The 25,606-nt window shown below is 41.2% G+C and overlaps 1 protein-coding gene across 7 annotated transcripts in view; it reads left to right on the top strand.

Annotated features, from left to right (window-relative positions):
• The window catches only part of BRSK2 (BR serine/threonine kinase 2), a 98,693-nt gene extending 75,900 nt beyond the window's left edge, over positions 1–22,793 (top strand). For 2 of the 7 annotated variants that reach the window (XM_075187914.1, XM_075187909.1), the window contains exons 15-20: positions 2,138–2,186; positions 2,597–2,720; positions 3,003–3,183; positions 9,207–9,296; positions 15,123–15,170; positions 20,865–22,793. In XM_075187914.1, coding sequence (XP_075044015.1) covers positions 2,138–2,186; positions 2,597–2,720; positions 3,003–3,183; positions 9,207–9,296; positions 15,123–15,170; positions 20,865–21,088 — 716 coding nt within the window. In that variant the 3' untranslated portion in view covers positions 21,089–22,793. Of the gene's footprint in view, positions 1–2,137; positions 2,187–2,596; positions 2,721–3,002; positions 3,184–9,206; positions 9,308–15,122; positions 15,171–20,864 lie in introns of those variants that run through there. The other 5 variants (XM_075187912.1, XM_075187910.1, XM_075187913.1 and 2 more) reach the window with 5 other exon arrangements.
• The last annotated feature ends 2,813 nt before the right edge of the window (positions 22,794–25,606 follow it).

The raw sequence follows: 25,606 nt of genomic DNA, 5'->3' as shown, positions 1-25,606 counted from the left end.
AATACAAACACATATAATAGAATGATGTGTTTCTAAAATAACTATGAACTGCTGCTTGTTTCCTCTAGTTGGGAGTAGCGGGTCGTGGCTGGAGACAGAGAATTAGGGAATTAAGTATTGAGTTTTCTGCCAGCGTTAGAGAATGTGGTTACATGTAATAATAGGGATATACTCATGAGGGAAGTCCAGTAGGCGCTAGTTCATACACATAGCCAGGGGTGTAAGAACAAAAATTTTCATTGGGGGTTTGGCCAAGAACTACTATAGGCCTTGAAGCCTCTGTTTGTCACGTTTGGTATTGCGTTTTATGACAGTTGTAACAGTGACTGTAGATATACAAAGACCCCCAATCCTATGTTAATTTTTGATAGTGTTTCAGAGGTTGGCAAACCACAGTTTCATTGTTTATTTTACTATACAAAATGTAAAGAAATATTATTATTATTATTATTAATATTAACTACCAATCAGTAAAATAGCTGTTAGAAAGATAGATAAATTCAATTGTTCATTTTAAAAATTTACATTTTTCAGTGTCCTTATCCTAGTTTTTATTCAGATTTCGCTGACAGCCTAATCTCATTTGATTGGGAGTATTTTTAAACCTATAGTCAGTGCCTCATTGGTTATAGTATGTGCTATAAATTTAAATTGCTTATTAATACAGGTTATTTATTAAATGTTTATGAACGGAACATTTAGGTTTTTTTAAAAAATAATCAAATCAATCATTCTGTATTAAATGTATACTAAGGCAATCTATATTAAAGACAATTTGGTAGTTAAACTAAGACAATCTATCATTTAAAAAGTATAGAACAGACAAAATCACTCAAAGAGTAGCAAGTAGCATGAAGGCTTTTGTGTAGAAGTTCACAGGGGGGCAAAACACAGAAATCATGGGGAAACTGCCGCCTCTGCCCCTACGGTTCGTACACCCCTGCATGTAGCACAAGGATTATCTCCCACATATACTACATATAACATATCGCCAGCCATAACCAACAAGCTGTCCATGTGATATATTGGAGGTAACTTGTGCAGCTACACAGTCTTGAACCTTTATTGAAAAGTCAAAGTGAACATAAAGTTACTTCTAAATATGGAAATAATATATCATGTAAAAGTTGGTGGTATTTTGCATTATTTCTTTATAAATGTTTAATAACAAATACTGACAGCAGTTACTATGAACAGAGAGCTGTGTTTCTCTACAGAGCTTGACCTATTCTGATCTTCTGGTAGGTCAACACTCAGGGGAGGTTAAAGCCCCAGCAGGTCAAAGACTAACCTAAGTCACTCTTATCATTATATATGAGAGAGAAGTTCCTATGGTGTGACAATTAATGTACAAAGCTTTGCACAGTCACTAGATAGCACTTGTGTAGTTAGGTGGCCATTTATTGCCAGTAGCCACACAGGAGATTTCCTGTGAGAGGAAATAGATATAGCCATGCATAAGGCAGCAGGACATGGCTTTGCTGTGAGTTTGTTCCCGTGTTAATGCCGCTTTAACCATTAGCTATTGTCTGTGGCTAGAACCAGGGGTCAAAGGTAACCTGCCCTCCGCTGTCAAGACTGAAATTGAAGCCTTAGGCCTCATAGTCAAAGACGTGTTTACTAGTGTTTTTAACATTAGTACAATGCATGTAAACAGGTCTGACAAACCCATTGTTTCCAAAACATTTTGCATCCTTCAGTTAAATGCAGTGAGGTCAATGCAGTGTTCTCGAGAATTTGTTGTTTATACTTTTGTTTGGGGGGGGGGGGCCCAAACAAAAGTATAAACACTAGTTAACAACCGCATGTCGAACAGAAATCAGATGCCATATGGTAAAGGCCTAAAAGTACAGATAAAACCGTCAACCGTCAGTCTCATGGTGGCATTACTTTGTTTAGAAATTGTTTGTATTATTTAATTGTGTTTATAAGTGCTGTCTTGAAACAACCGTACACGATGGCAAATTAACCAGTGTATTTTGTTATGTGATAGCACGGCATTAAAAGCATTATTTGGGCTGTAATGTCCTGTGCATTTGCTGTAAGGGAGAGAAGAAGAGAAGCACTGATATATAGGAATTATAATAAAACTTAGCAATAATATATTATTAATAATAAGTTATTATTATGTGTTCAGTCCCCACAGCTGATGAAATGACCAACTTGACACCGGAATCATCTCCAGAGTGAGTAGTGTGTATAGTTCCGACTCTTAACCACTTCGACGTATCCAATTGGACCAACTTCACCACAGTTCATTAATTACATTAGATACTGGTTGTTGAGTCTTACAGTCAAGGTGTCTACAAGGTGTCTATAAGGTAGACAATTATGGCTCCCATGGTGCCCAGACACATCTTTATTTATTTAGGTAATAATTGGTAAAATAATATGTAGTTGAGGCTATTGTCAAATTGGATCAAGTTATAGATTGGTGGGATTGGTAAAACATTGGTCTAAGTGATAAACTCTCTTCACCCTAAATCCCATCATGTCTCCATTAGTTTGGATCACTGCATTTTGTTTTAGTCTTATTTTAACAATTATAGTATCTCTTCATCGTTGTTCATGATCTTTTAATCTGTTTTCTTCCCAGATTGGCCAAAAAGTCTTGGTTTGGTAACTTTCTCACTCTGGAGAAGGAGGATCAGATCTTCGTGGTCATTAAAGACAAGCCTTTAAGTTCCATTAAAGCTGATATAGTACAAGCCTTTCTCTCAGTAAGATGATCATCCTAGTTTAAGTTCAAGTTAAAGTTCCCATCCCCAAATAACACTTGAGATTTTAAGGTGTGATACTGGACACATAGGATAATACAGCCAAAAAGATACTTTGCATACAAAAAATACTTAATGAAAAATACAATGGTCCATTATTATTTATATGTTTATACACACACACTACTTTTATACATAGACTTATAATTGTGGAGGTTTTAGCTTATCTTTGTGTTATACTTTTATACTGTGCATCTCCTCTAATGGGTTCTGTCTCTCCTGCAGATCCCAAGTCTCAGTCACAGTGTGATCTCACAAACCAGTTTCCGAGCAGAGTACAAGTCCACAGGGGGTCCGTCTGTCTTCCAGAAACCGGTGAAGTTTCAAGTGGATATTACATATACGGAAAGTGGGGAGAAGCAGAAGGACTGCGGGATATACTCTGTCACCTTTACTCTGCTATCAGGTATCCTCACATGTGTACCACCTGTCTCTTTATATGGGTTCTAAAGATTTACTTCTGTCCCTTTTCTCTGGCTCTACACACAGGATCGGCTTTAGACATTGGCAGCATGTGTCTATGTTTGACATCTTGTATAGGCTGGGCAAGGTTTGGTGTTATAGAAGCGGGGGCTGGAATTTATCAAGACATAAGCAGCATGACATAGACAGGGAGGTAAACTAATGAATTATTTTAAAAGGGCTACTCTGAGAACCGGCCTTACATTACAGTGCTCTGGTTGTCGCTCTTTATTGATAATAACCTTCGTAGCTCCTAAAACCAACTGATTTTAATGAATATTTTCCTTTGTAGTGTTTCCCAACTGTATATGTATTCCCAGGCTCTCTGTGGACCACACTTGCTCCCTAGTGACTAAAATGTAAATAGGCATCTCCATTGCAGTAGCTGTCACTTCTGAGAACACAATTTACATGGCAACACTGTGAAGCAATGAATTACCCACTAGGAATTCTGAGCATGACATGTGCCATTGTTGAGACAGAATCCAATTTACAGACAGACTGTAGTGCTGTAGGTAAAGCATTAATTTAAATGGTTGGTCTAAACTGTGTTTTCAGAAGCTTAAGAGATGTTGATTTGGTGCACATTTAGGAGACTTTTCAAAAAGCTGGTTGAATCACATTTGCAATCTGGAAACTTTCAGGAGAATGGTAAATAAAGATGTTTGGTATATATCACTCATAGTAGTTGTGAACCTTAAAGTGTTTGCCCTCCCAGCTCTGAATAAAGCCACAATGCTATTTCAGCCTCCAGAAAGAACTTGAAAGGGGGTGCATAATGAGGTGGGCATCTGAGACACATGGTATCACGAGCCGAGGTGCTAATCGCAGCGGCTCGACGAGACTCTTCTGTCTCGGCTGTTGCTAGGCAGCCAGGACTCTTTCTATCTGTTTGCCGCTGTGTGTGTATCTTGGCTAAACCTCATTAAAGGCTTTATATGGCCTTCCAAGTCACCAGCTGGATCAGGATTTTTCTTTGTTTCTAAAAAAGATGGGAGTCTTCGACCATGTATTGATTTTATTGGTCTAAATAAATTCACCATCAAGAATACTTTCCAGTTACCTTTGATCTCTGTATGATTTGATCAACTCAAGGCAGCTACAATTTTTTTTCTAAAATAGACCTCTGTGGGACTTATAATTTATTTCGAATTAAAGAGAATGATGAATGGAAGACTGCATTCAACACTCAATCAGGACATTATGAATATCTTTTAATGTCCTTTGGTCTCCTGCGGCCTTCCAAGAATTAATCAATGATGTGTTCCGTGACTTCATGGACAAGTTTGTCATTGTGTATCTGGACAATATACTGGTCTATTCTCCTTCTCTGGAATTCCATGTAAAGAAAGTCCTTCAGAAATTTTGGGTGCATCAGTTATTTGCTGAATTAGAAAAATGCAAATTTGTAGTTGCCAAGGTTTCCTTCCTTGGATTTATTATCTCCTCTGAAGGTTTTTCCATGGATCCCAGTAAACTTAAAGCCATGTTAGACTGGGTTCAGCCCACCAACCTTAATGCCATCCAAAGGTACCTAGGATTTGCCAACTACTATAGAAGATTTATTCTCTTGTTCTCTGTCTTGGTTGTACTCTTTACTGACCTTGCCAAAATGGGGGCTGACACAACAGTGTGGTCTACTCAAGCTGTGGAAGCTTGCGCTATCTTAAGAAAAGCATTCATCTCTGCTCCAGTGCTTCATCGTAATCCAGAATTGTCTTTCATGATCGAGGTTGACTCTTCTGATGTGGGTGCTGGAGCTATCCTCTAACAAGCGGATCAAACTGAGAAGAGGATATATCCATGTGCCCTTCTTTCCTGAAAGTTTTCTTTGGCAGAATCCAACTATAGTGTTGGCAATCGTGAACTTCTTGCTATCAAATGGGCCTTTGAAGACTGGAGACATTGGCTGGAAGGAACCAACCATACTACTACCATCTTTACCGGCTATAAAACTCTGTTATATATGGAATCTGCAAAACGATTACATTCCAGACAGGCTCGATGGGCATTGTACTTCACTCACTCTAATTTTATTATTACCTTTACATCTGCCTCAAAAAACCTCTAAGCCGACGCATTAACCCGAAGTTTCCTTCCTAGACAAGATCCTAGCACTAGAAATCTACCCCTAATTCCTCCTTCATCCATTTTAACTTGTCTTACTCAATACCTCTTGACTCAGTTGTCGCTGGTTCAAGATCAAGCTCCTCCTGGGACTCCGGCTCAACCATTTTTAGAAAAGCTGTTCTTTCTTACCTTTATTCCTCCAAAATCTCTGGTCATCCTGGTATTATTAAATCATTGAAATTGCTAATTCGTTCAGTCTGGTGGCCATCAGTGAAATAAGATGCAAAAGAATTAGTTTTGTCCTGTGAGATCTATGCCAGACATAAGACTCCTAGGAACGTTCCATCTGGTCAATTCATGCCCCTTACCATAACCAGTAAATCTTGGACTCAAATGTGCAGGTTAAGTCTAATCATGCAGACAGCTACTCATACTAATACAAAGGTGTCCGGCAGTACACTTTCACGTCACTGCGACCTCCATCACTGTTAATTTAAAGCAGCAATGTCGGAACCCCGCAGGTTAAAGGCTTAACCTGTGTATTCATACGAGTAGCTGTCAGCATGATGGTGCGATCGGAAATCTGCAGGGTGTGTTTGGAGGTAAGTCTGAATCGATTACACATGTCCCATACATGCCAATCAAACCTCCACACTTGCCCCATACGTATCAATCAGCCTCACCACATGCCCCATACATGCCAATCAGCCTTACCACATGCCCCATACATGCCAATCAGCCTTACCACATGCCCCATACACACCAAACAAACCTCCACACATTCAAACAGATATCCCCAAATGCCATCAGCTAAATCTCACATGCCCTTACTTACCTGTCACACAGATGCTGGAGCCCGCTCAGAGGAAGGAGGTAGAGCAGACTACACACTCCCCTCCTCTTTCCCTGATTGGATACCAGTGATAATGTGACCTCCATCCATTATGCAGAGGAGGTCACATGATGCAGGCTGCTGTCAGATGCGCTGAGGTTCCTGGCTGGGTGGGTGATTCTCTGTGGTTGTCAGCAGTGCTCCCGGTGCCGACAGCCACAGAGAATCACCCAGCCAGCCAGAAGCCTCAAATTTAAAGTCTGAGAGCCGCATGCGGCTCAAAAGCCGCAGGTTGGCCACCCCTGTTCTAAGAGCTTATCTGGTTTCCAGCAGGAGCCGTAACACATGGTATGTGAGCAGTAGCACTGCCCTATCACAGGCTGCCAACACCCACTTCTTCCGGCTTCCACTATTCAAATTGACAAAACTTTATTAATATGTTTTCAGTTCTGTCGCTATAACTATGCTAAAGATGGGTTATGCTTTGCCCAAAAGTGGAAGTTTTGGGGCAGAGTTTGGGTAGGAGTTATTTTGAACCAGTTCTTTATGTATAAATGTTGGGAAGTATCTAACAGTAGTGTAATAACCATGTAATATAAGATTTTCACAGTCTCTGGTAACAGTTATTTTTATTTTTATTTTTTTATTTTTATTTTTTATTATTGTACGGTCCAATAAGTAAGGTTTTAGAGTAGACTTAGGTCACAGTGGGTAAAATACCTTTTTATTTTATTTTTTTCAAACTTCATTTAAATCCAGTGGAAAAAACAGGCAGTGTGGCAATGCAAACATTTTCAGGACCTTGGGGTAAATCTTTCAACTCTTTTAAAGCAGGAAAAATGGAGGTGTTGCCCATAGCAACCAATCAAATTCTAGCGATAATTTCTCTAGTAAAATGCTAGAAAATGATAACTAGAATCTGATGCTATGGGCAGCATGTCAACTTTTCCTTTTTAGAAGCTTTGACCCATTTATTCCCTTGACTGATTCAACAATAGGAAATTATTTAATGGGCTATATTGGCTTCAGAACAGAGACACCCTCTTAAACTGCCAATTTGATGCTGCAAGCGGAGAGTATTCTATATTTTGCCTTCCTGATCACTGGAAACCATTGCTATGTAACCACCCTGTTCAATTGTTTTATGAGAGTCAAATGACTTAATGCTATGGTCAATCATTCTTCCCCGATCATAATCTTTTTCCTTTTCTCATTCAATAAATGTCCATTGGATTTTGAAGAGTAGATAAAAATGAAACAGATATCACTTAAACAATCAAGATAACGGTTTTGTAAACAATACCTGGGAAAACAAAAGATAGAGGGATAACAGAAAGAAAATAAAGACAAGAAAACAGGAAAGCAGAGAAGGGAGAATGAAAGAAGAAAATAAATTCCCATACTGAGAAGACCTATGTGATCAAGGCAACTCTGCCCGAGTGCAAAACAGCCAGTTCTGTCCAATTTACCACATACATGTGTAATCAAATTGAAAAGGTGTCACAAAACTGAAGTGCAGAAAACAGATGTTAAGATAAAACCAGAACGCTGTATTGCCTGGTAGACATGAACCAAGTATGCAGTGTAAATAGGCACAGGTTTAGACAATGGACCTCAGTGGCTGGAGGACAAGCTGGACAAGGTGGCAGTTGTAATGCAGATATTCAGGCTATACAATGGCAGGTCTGCAGATGAGGCAGACTGAGCAATTACAGCACTGGAAGCACACTGTAGCTGTAGGAGCGTAAGGATTACATACATGAAGACACTGGGAATACTTGCAGATATGCTGAACAGGGAACAAGGCTGGAATAGCTGGCTTGCACACAAAAGATAATCCAAATAACAAGCCAAGGTCAGGGACAATTGAAGTCCACATTATCAGGGGATTCAACAAAGATTGAATATCCAAAATAACAGTCAGACGGACTCAGCGATTGCAGCATAGTAACAAGCAATGATCTAGCAAAGCTGCAATGCTAAATGCCCCTATTTAAAGGTAATCAGGAATCATCAGAGGCAGCTGGAGAGTGGTGAAAACCAGGAATACCAACTAAACATGCTCTCTGCTAGCTATTTCTTCCTATACAACTGAGCATGTTCCTGTACTTAGTCTCTGGTAGTTATTTCTTCCTATACCAACTGAGCATGTTTGTGGACTTAGTCTCCAGATGGTATGTTTATTTTTGTAATTACTGTTTTGAGGCTCTGCGGTGCCCCTTTCCTCTCTTTCTGAAGATATTTGGGATCCAGTCTTTACCATTGTGATTTGGTTTCCTAGTTAGACCCCTTTATCGCCAGTGTTTGTTCTCCAAGCTTGGGTTTGCACGTCAAGGGCCTGATGTAGAGTCGGACGCAATGTACACTGAAATCGGAAGTGTAGATTGCATCCCGCACAAGTCGCACGGATCTAAAGAACATCATGCAAATTGCACAAACACACCTCTGCCTTATGGGCCGGTGTGCATGATACACTTAAATGTATCAGTCACAGTGACTTTGTAAAGCAAATAAATAAATTAATAAATAAATAAATGTAAAATTAAAAAAAAAATTGTTCCTGCTACCCCCCCAAACAGCACAAGGCTTGGTAAAGCTGTTTGGGAGGGGCTGCACACCTTTTTTTAAAATAATTATTTTTTTTACTTCTTTCTTGAATATAGCAAGGTCTTTTGCACCAGGAGAAAGCACCCGCAAAAGATACATCTCCTAGAGATCTCTCTGCGGCTGCTTTCATCTCAGCCTAGCATGTAAAGTGCGTGAACAAGTATTTACATTGCTAGTGTCGCCCACTACCTTCCCCGTAGCTGGAAACCTCTCCTATGTGTACACTTGCAGTTATAGAGTGGTGGCCTGCTGTCTGGGATCACCAAGTAGTGATATGCACAAGAGATCTCTATAGTGAATGCTTTGTCGGTACAACCTGACTTTTTGGAAGAAGGTTAATATTTTTACCTGTGTAATCTACATGCATTTGTCAGTGTACTGGTTTAAACTGTAAAGTGCTTAGGAGGGTGATACATGTTGTAGGTGATGACGTCTCTGTGATTTTTCCCTTGTTCCAGGTCCCAGCAGGAGGTTCAAACGGGTTGTGGAGACAATTCAGACTCAGCTTCTGAGCTCCCATGAGCAGCCGTCTGTACTGCAGCTTTCAGGTGAGAGATGAAGCTCCCTTATTTACTGACTTGTATACATAACCCCTTGGTTTTATTATAATGCAGCCAGCATGCTAAGGATCCACACCATAGATATAGTCAGAGCATTGTTCAGTTATAGCTCTGATTGTTATCACTGTACAAGGAGGAAACCTCTCAGGACTGCTGGGTTAGGGGTATCAGGCTTTGTTTTGTACACCTACTAAAAACAATTGTAATAATAAAGGCGCTGGTCACTGTGTAACAGACACATGGGTCATGCTGGTGGAAAATATTGGTTTGTCATGTCAGCCTTTTATAACCAGGCACATGTGGCTTAGTCCTGCTGCATTGGAATTAGGTTAGATACATGTGAAATAGTCCTGGTGCATTGGAATTAGGTAGATACATGTGAGATAGTCCTGCTGCATTGGAATTAGGTTAGATACATGTGAGATAGTCCTGGTGCATTGGAATTAGGTTAGATACATGTGAAATAGTCCTGGTGCATTGGAATTAGGTTAGATACATGTGAAATAGTCCTGCTGCATTGGAATTAGGTTAGATACATGTGAAATAGTCCTGGTGCATTGAAATTAGGTTAGATACATGTGAAATGTCCTTCTGCATTGGAATTAGGTTAGATACATGTGAGATAGTCCTGGTGCATTGGAATTAGGTTAGATACATGTGAAATAGTCCTGCTGCATTGGAATTAGGTTAGATCCTTGCTGTAAGCTTACAGGTGTTACTATACACAGCATGGAGAATGCATCTGATTAAGGTGTGCCTGTCACCTACACACACTGGAGGAAGCTATTCTATGGGCTGAACCCATGTTCCTATGCATCTATTCACTAGGAGTCCATGACATCACTAAATACATCATGGGCTGAACTGATATCCATATATGTCAATTAATTAAGAATCTGTGAATTGATTGGCTGTATTCCCATAGATTTCAGGTTCAGCCCATTTACTCCACTGTGTATAGACAACATGTGCAATTTAATTCCAATCCAAACATACATCCTAGGTATATTATATGTGTCAAGTTCTAAACGGCTGACCTGGAAATCATACTTTTTAAAATCCATTTCCATACTGAGCCATCTTACAATATTCTGTTTCTGCTTTCTTACAATTTCAAGAACACTGGAATGAATTAATTATCTTGTGTAAATAAAAAGATCAGTTGATTAATTAATTTAGTCTGGTTACCCACTGGCAGTGCACTAAATGCCACTAACACTGCATTGTCACGCTTGATTGCATGTGATATTAAGAAGCTCTTGCAGCCCAGTAGGGATTCAATGGACCACACTCAATGGACCTCCATTCCTCACTGATGGTGAATGTACATAAATGGATGCAGCGTTCAAAAAACATCACTACAGCACATACTCCCGTAAATGCTGTTGGGTTTTGGGTCACTGAAACCAATGGGTTCCATTACATGGTTTTACTAGCATTAAAGAAGCACTAGCAAAAGCACTTATTTTTACACCAGCTGCCAAAGCTCCTTAATATAATTGTAATTGGAGAATAAGGAGGGAAAGCAGAAGAAGAATATTATCACATTGTAACATGACTCATGTTGGCAGACAATACCCACTGATAAACTATAATACAAAGTGAGCCAAGGTGCCCTTATTTTGCAATGCAAACTCTGACCACTAGATGTCACTAATCGTAATCTTCAAAGCATCAACCGTCAGCATTAGGGGCAGTGGATACCTTTTTATTGGTCAATAGAAAAGTAACATAAAAGTGATACCTGTTAATGGTAAGCTGATAAACAAGAACAATTACATTGCAAGCTTTTAGCACTCCAAGACCCCTTCATCAGACCAGGTTCACAAATGAAGCTGAAAAGGCACAATACATAATGTATACACTGGACAAAGGTATTAAATAAATAAAATGTTATAAAAAATGAGTGATACCTAGTGATAAACTGTAAATGAATGGTCCTGATGGACAGGCATCAAATCTAAGGACGTGTTGAGACAGGGGGGCTGAAATGTGTTTTTAAGTATGAAGTCCCTTCCCTGCACGGGAAATGTAGCTGGCTCAGGATCAATGATCCCTGTGACTCTGCACCTGCTCTGTTCACCCTATAATGCATGATAAAATCAAATACGCCCGTATTGCTATATACCATACTTGCCAACTTTTCCTCGTGGCTTCAGAGAGACACCGGGGAAGTGGGCGTGCGGGGGCGGGGCTTGATGAATCACATAAACGATTGTCACAATTTTGGCTAATTACAGCAGGGGGTGGGGCCAAGATGACATAATATTTGCATCATTAAACCCCGCCCCCACCACTTATCTATGGCAAGAAGCGGGAGGTTGCCCTCCTCTCCCAATCTCACCTCTCACAACCACCTCTATTTTTCAGTCTATCTTCCCATCGGTTTGTCAAACATCAGCTTAGTAAATCTGGCTGTTTGTATTTTGATCATATTAAAAATCGGGATGGTGATCTGTAAGTGGTGGTTTTCAGCTTTATAACTGTCAGTGTCATCAAACCGCCCTTTAGTAAATGTGACCCTAAGGGCTAGATTTACTAAACTGTGGGTTTGAGAAAGTGGAGATGTTGCCAATAGCAACCAATCAGATTCTAGCTGTCATTTATTTAGTACATTCTGCAAAATGACAGCGCAAATCTGATTGGTTGCTATAGGCAACATCCACTTTTTCAAAACCGGAGTTTAGTAAATATACCCCTTAGTCTGCCACACAGACAGGTGAAGAAATTGAACAAGATCTGACTGTTCAACCTTTGGGCTAAGCAGTTGGATCATTTCTGACATGGGGCCTGTTATTGGGGTGGGATGATTACAGCACACACACCAATAGTGGTCAAATCATTGTATTTACCGTCATTATGATCTGATGGATTTTGATTAAGTAACCTAAAAGCTTGCAATGCAATTATTCTCATTATTTCGTTTTTATGTTACAGCACTGACCAGACTTATGCCCTGAATACCCAGTGGGTAAAGCATTGACTCATAGGGATTACATACAAATTCCATCTATTACGACGTTTGTTTTTAGCTGATTTGGATTTACACTATCTCTAACTGTTCTCATTGTTTCAATGTTCTATCCACAAGGGTATCCATCCATCATATCAATGCTGCTCCTTCATCATTTAATCTTTAAATATAAAGTGAAGGAACAAAATCTGTGGTTTTACTGACCCAAGTACAGTGGTTCCCAAGGCATCTGCCTTATTAGGCTTATATGTAAAGTACAGTCCCTCTATAACCAATTGTGCTGTATATATTATTTCTGTGGAAAGACATCTCTGCACCGTATTATTATATTTGTGTCATTATACCAAATGTTTTGTTTTCTAAATAGAATTCTTAGAAATGTGTGTTAGGATCCAACCTAGTGTTGCCAGATCAGCGATTTAAAATATAAACATGCGTTTTACACACACACACAGTGATTGAAGTGTCGGTATGGAAGATGTGAGTGAGTGGAATGTGATAGTTTCATAATTAAGTCAGTGGGGGAAGTGGCGGTATAGCATACCACCATATACACCCCTACTTCAATCACTGTATGTATACGTATGTGTGTATAAAATATATATGTGTATGTATGTATGTATGTATGTGTATATATATATATATATATATATATAAATTATATATCATACTTGCCAACTTTTCCTTGTTGGCTTCAGGGAGATCCTGGGGGAGGTGGGCGTGTGGGAGGGGCAGGGCTTGACGAATCACATCATTTTGGCCTCACACCCTAAACGATGGTCACAATTGTGTCCAATTACAGCAGGGGGCAGGGCTAAGATGATGCGTATTTTTGCATCATTAAGCCCTGCCCCCCCGCAACTTATCTATTGCGGGGGCGAGAACCAGGAGGTTGCCCTGCTCTCCCGGGAGCCCGGGAGGTCTCCCAGAAATGCGGGAGTCTCCTGGACATTCCGGGAGAGTAGGCAACTATGCGTTAAAGAAAAGCAGCTAATGAATCTCTAGAGACTGAAGTGTCTTTTACATTTCTGTCTCCATTACTGAAGTCATGTTGTGTTACCAGTCTTTGATTAAAACCACGTCTTGTACTGGCTCAGCATCAGGGAGACTCTTCAGGGAGTGAGGGAGATCACCCCTATTTCAGGGAGTCTCCCTGACATTCAGGGAGAGTTGGCAAGTATGATAGATAGATAGATATATACCCTCCTGGGGAGAGTGTGAACTCCACTCCCTTCTGATGGTGGAATAGCAGCTGAACGCTTTCCTAATTAAATCGAGCTCACAGAGAATACACTTTCTAGACCATTACATGCATGTATGCTTTATGTATCTTAAGTATTCCCAGAGCAGCTGGTGTATTTCCTGTGTCTACTTTTAGATGGCTGAACTGGCAACACTGATTCATCTCCTTCTCATGACCATAGTACCATTAGTACAGTCTTCCAGCTCTGTGTGTGTTACAGACCTTGAATTGCAAGGTTGCTTAGAACATTCTATTCACTTGGATCTCCTGAGAATGGAAGTACAATGGTTCTCCCTAGACATCGTAACTTATAAAAGTGCACAATGGAGAAAGCAGCCCTTAGGCCTCGCACATAATGGTGCAAATGTCAGTTGTTGTCAGTGTCTTTACTAGCGGTATGATCTCACTATGGGACAATGAACCTGATTCATTAAGGAAAGTAAAGCAAAATAAAAATGAGTAACTTTGCACCTGGGCAAAACCATGTTGCATTGGAGGGGAAGGCAAATTTTAAAATGTGATGGCAGATTTATAGCTGGGGTAAGGCACGTCCTAGATCAACTTTAAATTTCAGTGTACAAATAAAGCTATCAAGCATTTGTGTGCTACATGAAAAAACAGCCAGTATTTTCCTTGGGTGCAAAATAAAAAACTAGTTTGCACCCCTTGCATTGTAACATGGTTTGTCCAGGGGAAAACTCGCTCATTTTTTTGCATTACTTTCCTTAATGCATCAGGCACAAAGTGTTTAACTTGCGAGAAATGCATTGAATGAAAAAGAGGCATTCCCAAACACTAGTAAAAACACAAGTGGTATGGTGTCATTGGAAAGAATGACTTATATACAGTTCAGTTTCCATTCATTGTGATAGCGTTAAAAGCACTAGTAAAATGCATGACTCTAACCTCAGAGCGATGAGGACTTAGAGTGGATCTGTCACTTAGAAATAGCTCATTACTTGTCTACTCTCCTGGAATGTCCGGAAGAGCATGTTATCTCCCTGATCCTTGTGGAGGGGGGGCGTGTTGATGTCGTCACGTCACCATAAATGCTGAAATTCACTGCATTGAATAGGGGGTGGGGCGTAATGGTGTTAAGCCCCGCCCACGCTATTCAATGCTGCAAATTTCGGCATTTTATAGAAGTGGGTGGGGTTATGATGACGCAACGACATCACAACGCCCCCCCCTCCACAAGGATCATGGAGATAACCTGCTCTTCCGGACATTACAGGAGAGTAGACAAGTATGAGCTATGTGTAGCTGAGCCAGACATTTTGAGGGAGTTAACATTTTGGAGAATGCAGCCCATAAATTCACTAGGAACTAGTGACATCACCACAGCACTAGTGTATTGAAGAGCTGCACTCTTATGAATCTTAGATCAGCACCCAAAATGGCTGCTTCAGCTACGTGTAGGTGACAAGTCCACTACCTCAGGTCCGATAACAGAATACCTCACACTCTAAAATACACAATCAGAGCATACTTGGATTAATAACAACTGGAGTGTGGAAATTTGGGGGGGTGGCTGTTTTGTGTGGGAATGTTTGGTTCATTGCCCCCCCCACCCTGTTTTTCCCCTTGTGCTGTTCAGACCCCAATAACTGTATGGAGTATCTCAGTGGGAAGCTCTCAAAATGTGGTAAGGACCCTCCAGCTATGTGCTCATATCTCTGCTGCTGTTGCTATGCTCTTCCCTCCTCGCTACCCACGCAGAATCCCCGGCTCATAACAATCCCCTCCCTCAGATTCCCCCTCTCTCCTCGAGTGATGCCACAATGCAGACACACATAACATTCATCCATGTAATACACTGCAGTTGGTCCATCCCACATGCATACTGAGGAGGACTTCCATACATACAGATCTTCCTCTTGCTAGATACTCTTTCACTACGGGGGCTGTGTCACTTTGGAAGTAAATACCAGTCTACACCAATTAAATAGAATAGAATTCAAAATATTTGAAAAGTGGGTTTGAAAAGTGGAGATGTTGCCTATAGCAACCAATCAGATTCTAGCTGTCATTTTGTAGAATGTACTAAATAAATGATAACTAGAATCTGATTGGTTTTTCAAACCCGCCGGAAAACTCTCAGCTTGATACATTTACTCCCAGGTCAGAATCAGGATTTGCTAGTGAAGGAAAGTTATTGCTGGGACAGCCTCCTATCGGAGGCGCTGTCCCGGCATGATATTTTAATAAATGGCCATGTTGCATCATCCCATGTCATTGCACTAAGGGCTGATACTTAATGGGGGGCAAACTTAATCATTAATAAATAGGCCCATCAGAGACAAAGACACATACACAGAACCTTATGATTGATCAGCAGCTGCAGTACCTTCCTAGGGAAGAGGGATGGACCATTGCAGAGCCAATGGGGGGATGGTGGGTGGGGGGGGGGGGGGGGGGGGTGCTGGGAATCTCGTATACAACAGGGGTCCCAGACATCAGGCTACTGCTACTCTGGGGAGGGACAGTTTAACATTAAATGTTTGCTTTGTATGGACATTATATTTAATAATGGTTTTAACCCAAATAGCTAAGATAGCTAAATCAATAAATAATTCAAAACACATCCCTCCAAATTTGTAAAGTGGCACCCTCACATTGTAGTCCAAGGTGGCATAGCCCCCTAACCCCTGTCCCTCCCTGCAGATTCCAACTCCTATATATGTCTTAAGGTCTGAGCTTGTCCCTTTGCAACTTACTTTTGCTTGGTTTGGCTGTCATGATTTTTGGAAATTGAGCAGGTAAAAGGAGCAGAAAGCTTGTACACATGAAATGTGGAACCCCCCTTCCCTCCGCTAAGAGGTGCTTAGTATGGGACCCTTCAAAAACCTGAAATCCAGTAATACTATTTCTAACACTTGCGGCTGTCCCACTACGCTTCTCTCTTCTCTCTTTTCTTCCCTATCTAACTCCCCTTTCTTTCATCCTTCCTCGTCATAACATGATTTTATTACATTGACCATTCATCACTTTGTTCCCTTCTCTTTCTTTTGTTTTCATCTCTTTACATTCATCTTCCCCTTTTCACCTCTTTATCAGTTTCCATGATGAGACCACACTCTTCCCCCCATCTATCACTACCTGGCTTCTGGCTTCTGGCACTCACTTCTCATTTCTCTGAACCAAACATGACAATCGGTGAGCTGGATCACGTAACAGATAGCACCTGTATTCTTATTTATGTTAAAGGACGAATGTTACACACTGGATTCTGTGTTTCAAGGAGAAGCAAATTTCCTTGCACTCTCCGCTGTCAGTGTTACTTGATCTTTAAGTGCACGGTGCACACTCAGATTGTTTTCCCTGATCATCACACAAACAACACATAAGCTCAACTTTGAACAACCTATGGAAAAATTTACACTATGATTAAGAATATTGCAAAATCATTGTGTAGGATCAAAATGTATTTTCAATGTAATGTTTCATTAAAATAAAAAAAACAAATTCAATTTAATATCCAATTACAGCATAGGATATCGTCTCTAACCTAATGCAACCACAAATACTCCTTATAAATTCTTCTGTGTTACCTGTACACAGTGGGGGAGGAGTCATTTTGTGACACCACTTGCTCAGTGATCTGATTGGTTGCATTCTAGTGAATAATGGTTAGGGCAACAAGATGGCTCCCTCCATGGTGGCTACATTCTAACTTGTCCTACAGAATAGCTGCTAACAATGGACTCCAGTTAGAGCAGTGATGGCTAACCTGTGACACTCCAGGTGTTGTGAAACTACAAGCCCCAGCATGCTTTGCCAGTAGATAACTAGCTAGCTGGCAAAGCATGCTGGGGCTTGTAGTTTCATAACACCTGGAGTGTCTCAGGTTAGCCATCACTGAGTTAGAGTAAGGAGTAAATTCAATTAAAGGGTGTAAATTTGCACTTGGACAATCCATGTTGTGATGCAAAGTTTGCAAATGCTAGAGGGTTTTTGCCTACAAGGAAAATACTGGCTGCGTTTTGCATGTAGCATACCAATTGTGGGCATCATTATTTTAACCGTGATTTAGAGTTGGTTAGAATGCACACCTGTCCCAACTCTAAATTTGCCGCAGCGCAGCAAGTTTTTGCCGTGGTACAACATTGCACCGTCTACCTACTCTTAACCGTATTTGAAGCCCACTCTGAGTAGGCGACAGGTGCAAACCTCCAACATTTGGGTAGACAGCCTCAGGATAGGGTTGTGGCTTGATTTGGGCACCTGGCACTTTTAAAGCACTAGGTTGCCCCCATCTCGCTTCCCTTCGACTCCAAACCCCTTTATTGCGAGCGGCACCAGAGCAGCAGTGACCACAATACTTCTTGACTTTCTCACGGTTCAGAACAAAGCTGTCCTGATCTGGATGGCGGGATAGAGCACCCAAACCAGGACTGGCCCGTCTGGGGGTTTATGCAAGTTCACTCAAATAGGAGGAAGCTAATCTGCACATTCGGGGTATAATGTAAATTACAATTTTCCTTCTAACTCTATAATTACTCACACAATGCATAATATGTCCACATAACAGTACTGTGATTACATGAGATAAGCAGGTGGAACCTCTACATGTGTTTTGCTATTTTGAGACTTTTAAATAGCTGACTTAACCCATACACATAAATCATTTAATATTTGTCTCCCAGCTGACATTATGTAGTAACTTTTGCTTACATATCTGTTTAGAATGGAAAGAGAACTCCCCACACATTACACTCCTGTAGACAGATGAGTAAATTAAGATTTTATCCAATGTTTCATTTCCCATTCCTTGCCGAACCAATAGAGAATAGTCCACAGAATATGACTAAACACTGTTTCTTCCTGTTTGTGGTTTGTACTACTACAACAAAACTGTAAAACATTTATTTGATTTTATGTTTTGTTGGATTTTCTTATTGTGAGGAAAATGAATGGTGAAGAAAAGTGTTTCGCTCATCGGCATTGCCCATAGAAGTCACGTTACATCCCAGAATCCTTTGTAGACAACACACACAATATATAATCAGCTCCTGCTCAGCTTTCCTCATCCCATCCGCTGCTTCTTCCCTTTGCCAACACGCTCCTTCTGCATTTTAACCTGTAATACCTGTTTCCCTCTGTCACTCCTTTATTCACTTCATGTTTTCACCTGACATTCAGCTCAGTGGCTCTAAAGACTGCAGAGTTTTGCAGCTTCCATTGACTGCAGAGCTGAAGGCTTGCTTGTGAATTGGTACATGCTCAGCATTCTCTTAATGATTTGTCTTCATCTACAAGTGTCATGTTGTCTCATATCTGTCTATGGCTGTCTCTGCATATGCTCCTTGTGCAACATCTACCTGTCCTCTCACTCTCTTCCTATCCTGTCACTTTTCCTCCTTTCCTCCCTCTTCTCACTGATCTGTTGTCTCTTTCCTACTCATGTCCTCTCCTGATCCACTCCTTCTATTTTTTAGCCACCTTACTGTTTTCTTTTATTTCTTATTAAGGAGGATTCAGAAATATTTGCCACTTAACAACATCTTATATGCATACTTGCCCACTTTTTGAACCTCCCCTCCATGAAATCTCGGAGGAGCAGTCCAAGCGACAAGAATAGGGGTGAGACAACACGATTCGCCCCATCACAGCCGCATCCTCTACTGTACAATGGTGCAATTTGCATCATCTTGTAGTGGGGGCAGGGCTTGGATGACGCGTTTCTCATTGAAGAGCATAGTGAAGGCCCCACTCACTTCAGAAGAATCCATGAGGGAGGGCGGCCTAGTCTGCCTTAAATCCGGGAGCACTCTGAAATTTGTGAGTCCCTCTGACATTCTGGAAGTGTAGGCAAGTATGCTTATATGTTTGTCACATGTAAAGAAGAGGGAAAGTCCAGTCTGCCTTATTATTATAGTGACATTTTACGCAGAAATAAGATTCCAGTAGGTTCAATTATATGGTAGATGGGGCGCATTAACAGTACTGCCAGTAGAGACAATTAATATTTTCAAAACTGGAATAGTAACCTTATTTCACATTTGGCTGCAGAATTTTGTATGATTCTCTATCAGAATTTGGGCACAGAATTCCCCCAATTATTATTATTCTGCCCCAACTTCAATCCCCACCACAGAGCAGAAGTAATTGACCATGTTGTACTTTGTTAGACAATCACATTTCTAGGAGTAATATAGACAGAGCCAACATCCCCTCGCTCTCATGATTTCAGCCATGAACAAGACTAAAACAAAGCGATATTTACAGAGAAAACCGGAAGTCTTATATATTAATAGCAGTGGCTCTAAAGTGGTCTTGGACCTTAATGTGACATTGACATTTTTGCTCCATGCCCCTTTTTGAGCCTCTTCGCACCTCTTGGGCCACCTATGGCTTGCAGTGGCATCTCCCAAGAGTAGATGTACCCCTTAATGGACCGTCTAGGTGTTTTGCGGTGCGCATAGATGCACTTTGTAAAGGATTGAGCTAATCCTACCTACCAACATAACCCGGTTAGTTCATAACAGTTATATAGCACTTACATATTATACAGTGCTTTACAGAGAATATTTAATCATTCACATCTGCTCACCTGTAGAGCTTACAATCTATATTCCCTACCACACACACATACTTGGGTTAGTTTCATCATAAGCCACTTAACCTTCCAATCTGTCTTTGGAGTGTGAAGGAAACCCACACATACACCTATAGGGCCCTGGTCAGAATGGAATCCATGTCCCCAGCACTGTGAGGCAGCAATGCTAACCACTGTGCTGCCCAGTGCTTCTCTACAATGCTGAAGTCTCATTAGGTTACGCTTTTAACTCTTTCATACTCAGACCGCTCAGCTTAACAGAAACACTCAAACCTTGATTGCAGTTACATCCCAAACTAGATGTGTAGAGGGGCAGTTTTGTTTAAAATAGTTGTTTTTATTTATTTATTCCATTACCTTATGCTTTTCCAATAAGTGTCACGTACAATCTATTCTTGCTCACACCCTCTCCCTTTCATTTTACCCCTCACACTTTGTCTCTCTGTTTCCCCTTCTTTATCGTGTCTGTCTCCTACACGCAGTGAAGGCAGCCATTTTGTGTGTGACCTAAGTGAGCCTTTATGAGAACGCAGCCCATCACTTCACTTGGGACATTCCACTGAGGATGCAGCAGGAGTCAGCGATGCTGCTGTTCTAGCGAATTGATAGGCTGCAGTTCAGAGCACAAAATGGCTGCTTCCACTGTGTGTAGGCAATGATTATGCTTTAAGCGTTTTCTCCTTGACTCTTTCCCATTCTCTCTTTCTCTATCTTTCTCTCTCTGCCTGTCTCTTACCCTCCCACCCTTTCTCCCTTCCCTGTTTTTCTCTCTATCTCTAGGCCGCCCAATCAGTAACTTCTTTGACGTACTTAAACAACTTTTTTCAGACGAGAAGAATGGTCACGCTTCTCCCGCCCCTGGGCCCCTCAGCAAGCAGCGTCCGACTGATAATAAGGAGCAGGGGGCCTTGGGAGCCAGCGGGAAGGAGAGAGCCAGGAAAACCAGCCCCGTCATCACTCAGGAGACCCCCGTCCCTGCTTCCCCCAGCAAACAGGGCACATAACAGAGGAAATTCCTACTGTGACCTCAGGATGTCACTAAAGTCCATTGATACCACAGGGAGTATACCCTGCCATTCTCTCAGTGTACACAGGGTGTCGGTGTCACAGAGTGATGCTATAGGAATGTAGTCCTGTAAGACACTCTCTGAGGACATGAATGACGTGTTTCCCAGCATAAACCACTAAGGACCTTCAGTATAAACATGGAGAACATAGAACATCACAATGTGTACACCTCACCTACGCCTGTAGTGCACACAGGAGCACTGTCTGATGATTTCCACTGGTATGCTGTGGAAACGTGTACACCAGAGAGAGGCAACACGCGGCTCTCCACCTGTTGTGGAACCACAAGTCTAAGCATGCCCTGCATTTGTGGAACTATAAGTGCCAGCATGGACTGGACATACAGATACTTATTGTACCACAACATCTGAGAGAGTTACAGGTTGCCTTACCCTGATTGTACACCATTAGGTGTCATTTGCCTTTAAGAATCTCACCTGCAATATATCCAGTGGCCACAGGGTGGAGCCATCAGTATGCTACTTTCCTCTAGGAACAATCCCAATCACTTCCACGCCATCATCTTCATTTTAAATCCAACTGCACAAACAGCTCTGAGATATGGGTTCTCCTCCATCCACTCCGTTATATCAGACTGTACATAGGATCAGGATATGAGATATGGATTTATCTTAAATATATATATATTCTGCTTTGTAAATACATATATAAGTGTGTATATATTCTTGCACACCCATTTATCTGCAGTATTAGTACTAGTTATAAGTGCATCATTTTTTTAGACAGGACACGTCTGAATGTTTGTGTATATATACAGCTATAAATATGTATAGAGAGAGCTAGGAGCACAATCATTAATGGCTGCAGCCTGCTTGGTGTCACCTTCCCAAATTAATGATTTTTCTTTTCTGTCCTATATGTTTGTTTCCCATTTCACCTCTGTACACCTCAATTCTTCATCACGATGCACCTTTGATTTTCTTCCCGTTTCTTTCATTTACCTTTTGCCTGTTCCTCCTTTGTTTCTTTTGTCTTCATCCAATTCCCACCAATCGCCATCCTATGTTTTCTCCATACTTTCTCTCTCTCTCTCTCTCGCATGTGTGTTCTCCCTCACTTTACCCCCCCAGGAATTATCCCAAAAAGCTAACCAGCCGCCCTTCATCTCCTCCTTTTCTTGTCCGCCTGACCAGAAGATGACCTTGCCTCAACCCTTGGCCTGCCATCCACCTCGGAGCCTGCAGCAGGGACATCTCTCCTCCTGAGATGGGCAATAAGGCATGCAGGAGTCGGGTTACCATCAAGTAGTAATGATGCTATTGGAGTAAGAGTTTGGGGGTCACACTGGTAACTATCTCACAGGAGACTATTAAAAAACACAAAGCTCTCCTCTTATTACCTTCATGATAACCCTACTCCTGAAATCCTGCTTAGCTGCACCACCCAAGAAATCATACTGTATTGCCTACGGCTGTGTGTGGCTTTTCAGGCAGGAAAGTGGTCTCTATATTAGGGGTTTTTAATGCTGAATGTATTTAAGGGGTTAATTATGTTTACACACAACACACACATTTGACACACTGCTACATCCAGAGAGGGTTAAACGAGGAGCTGTGTTCTGTACCGAACACCATTTAGGGCAGTGCCCTATTATTCAGCTCTTCGTCATCTGGTAGGGGGGAGGGGGGGGGGGAATGATTTTGGGGGCTGTATACAGGGGGGGTTGGCATGTCCTGTTGCATAATGTGAAATATCGGGGCTATTTTTATAAGGTTTGTAAGTTTAGGGGCTGGGTGTTAATCCTTTGTGTTTAAATTATTAACTGCTAACTGCAAGATTGGCCTGTGGATCGGAGCGGTGCATGGTAGGTGGAGATGTGTAATATACATAAGCACTGCAGCCAGTGTTTACTTATGTTCTTACATGAATATACATAAGCACACAGTGCTCTGCAGGGTGTGTACATGCGAGAGCCAGTAGGATGCCCCTATTTGTGGATGCAGTTGTGCCAATGTATGGCACAATCCCAATTTACTTACAAGGTAGCCGTTCTCTCTACTCCAATTAAAAGGCGACAAGAGGCTTATGGCGGACATTCCGCTTATACACAATGGGGTTCAGCCATTTTGAACCAATATTCACAAGAATGCAAGAACTAGTGACACTACCAAGGCACGAAGCACTCTGTGCCTCCATGATGTGCCTTGTGAGTAGAGGACAGATAGATCGCATATTGGTGCAAACTCCATTGTGTGCAGCAGGCAACAGGTACACTTTAAAGGCACTACACATATCAATTTCTGCATTATGTTGTTTTTTGTTTTATTTCAAGGTTTTCAACATTTATTTTTTATTTTCAATAAGGCCTGTTTTAATACCTGTTTAACATGTTTTTCTTTGTTAGGATTCTATAGGCGTTCTCAGAAAAAACCACAAAAAGCTAAAAACATTTTAGCTTTAAATGTAAACTGAAGTCTAATAAGGACTCATATTTGCCACTTTCCCCAAAACACCTGTCACAAATGTAACGGGAAACAGAAATTATTCATTTTAGAGATTCCACCTCTATTCTCAGGTAACAGACTTTACGTCACAGATGCCATGTAAGATACCATACACTTGGAAGATAACCAGAATTGGCAACTTTTCCAAACGTTACAAAATCACAATGAATTTGTCCCAGTTATGATAATTAGAGTTGCCAAAGTCAGAGTTTGGGGGGTCTGACAATATCAGATGAACGCTAATTAAGAGTTTGATCGTTCTTTCAAACAGTAGTCAGCACACTGTGGGGCGAGTCACACATGCAATGAACTGGAATGTACTTGCAGTCTAATGCTGCTTCTTAATGGGAGTATTTATTAGTAATCTTGTAGCAGCTATAATAACGCCACTATCGGAGGTAGTATATTTTTTTCACAAGTGCGATATTCACCCAGAAATAAGTAGGATTTGTTCTACAGCTCCCCCCTATGATTCCCAACCAGACAGGGACTGGACCATGGGAATTGTACTTGAAAAATTGGCCCGAGGTTGGCAGGTTGTAGACTGCACAGTAAGTCCATTCACCAGCATAACCATAGATACTACATTTACAAATATGGGCAAAAAAAATTAACCTATCCTTCATTAACCCACAAGGCTCTGCAGAGTATATACAAAATACTGCAGTGCTTATAAGGTATAGTATACAAATGCATGACATGGTCTGCAGATTGTATACATACCGCCTCGCTCTCTCCATCTATATATGCAGCACAATGCTCCGCAGGCCTTTCGCGCGGTGCGTGGTGTGAAAGTCTCTGTTATTTATAAATACGATATAAATATATATATTTAAGCTATTAGCTGTACAATGATCAAGTTTGCGATGAATGATTCTGTTGGTATGTAAATAATCTGATTTTCTGAGAATATGTCCTGTGAATGGGAGAGACAGCACAATACATATTTATGATACAGCAGGAGAAAACACATCTTAACCCAACTAAATGTTCTTAAATAATAATAAAAAAAAAAAGACAAGGCCTCAATCTTTGATATTGCTCACTGACTCCCTTCCTTGTTCTCTCTTGTCCCCACGGTTTTAATATCTACACCATTTGTTCTATATATGTTTGCAACAAACGAAGATCAGAGGGTATTATTTACCAAGAGGTGCTGAATTATTGGGGCAGGAGAGAGGTAAGGGCAGGGCACCTGACTTCTTCTGGTAACTCTTTCATTGTTGCCGGTTTCCGGAGAGTTGATGCCAACGTTCCGTTAAGCTCCTGCCTTGCACATTTTACAGTATTACACCCCGCTGCCTGCCGGAGACCAGGCGTGCTTGGCTCTGTGGCAGTAGTGGCGGTGGTAGGCGTCTGGACAGCAATATTCCCCTTGTGTGTTTTGTAAAAGCCAACGGGCGCACACTGCGGCATGTTACTCACCCGCAATGGCGTTCAAAGACAAAAAAATAAAATAAAAAATGAACGTCAGAAAACAGCCAATAAAATTGTTCAGTATGTACACAACTTGCTCTGGTGTGGTTATTTAAAATCATTTATTTTGCAATAGAATTTAATAGTTATGTTGTTAAATGGGTATAACCTTCACGGCAACAATTGAAACGGTCACAGAGTGCACCTGACCTGTTGCCTTCACACGGATCAGACAGCCATTTTGTGGGCTGGACCAAAATGCTCTACAAAGCAGGTTGTCAATTTACTAGGAATTAGTGACATCGCTGCGTTCTCACAAACATGGCTCAGTAACAAAATGGTTCCGCCCACTGTCAGGTGATGGTCCACCTCAAGGTTAACTACATGGCTCAGTGGGCTTAATAAGAGCATCAGGTGACAGATGTAACCATGGCAACACCTCCCAGGGTTAGAAGCACGAAACCAGATCAAATGTACGTAAGAGTTGTGGTATCTTCATCCGGCCAGGGCACATCACCTACATATCATGGCATGAAGCCCACGGTTTATTGAGCAAGCCCTGAGGCTCTTATT

Source organism: Mixophyes fleayi, chromosome 10 (assembly GCF_038048845.1).
Source record: "Mixophyes fleayi isolate aMixFle1 chromosome 10, aMixFle1.hap1, whole genome shotgun sequence".
Classification (NCBI taxonomy): Eukaryota; Metazoa; Chordata; class Amphibia; order Anura; family Limnodynastidae; genus Mixophyes; species Mixophyes fleayi.
Note: the sequence above shows the minus strand (reverse complement) of the source record. Positions and strands in the feature narration are given on the sequence as shown.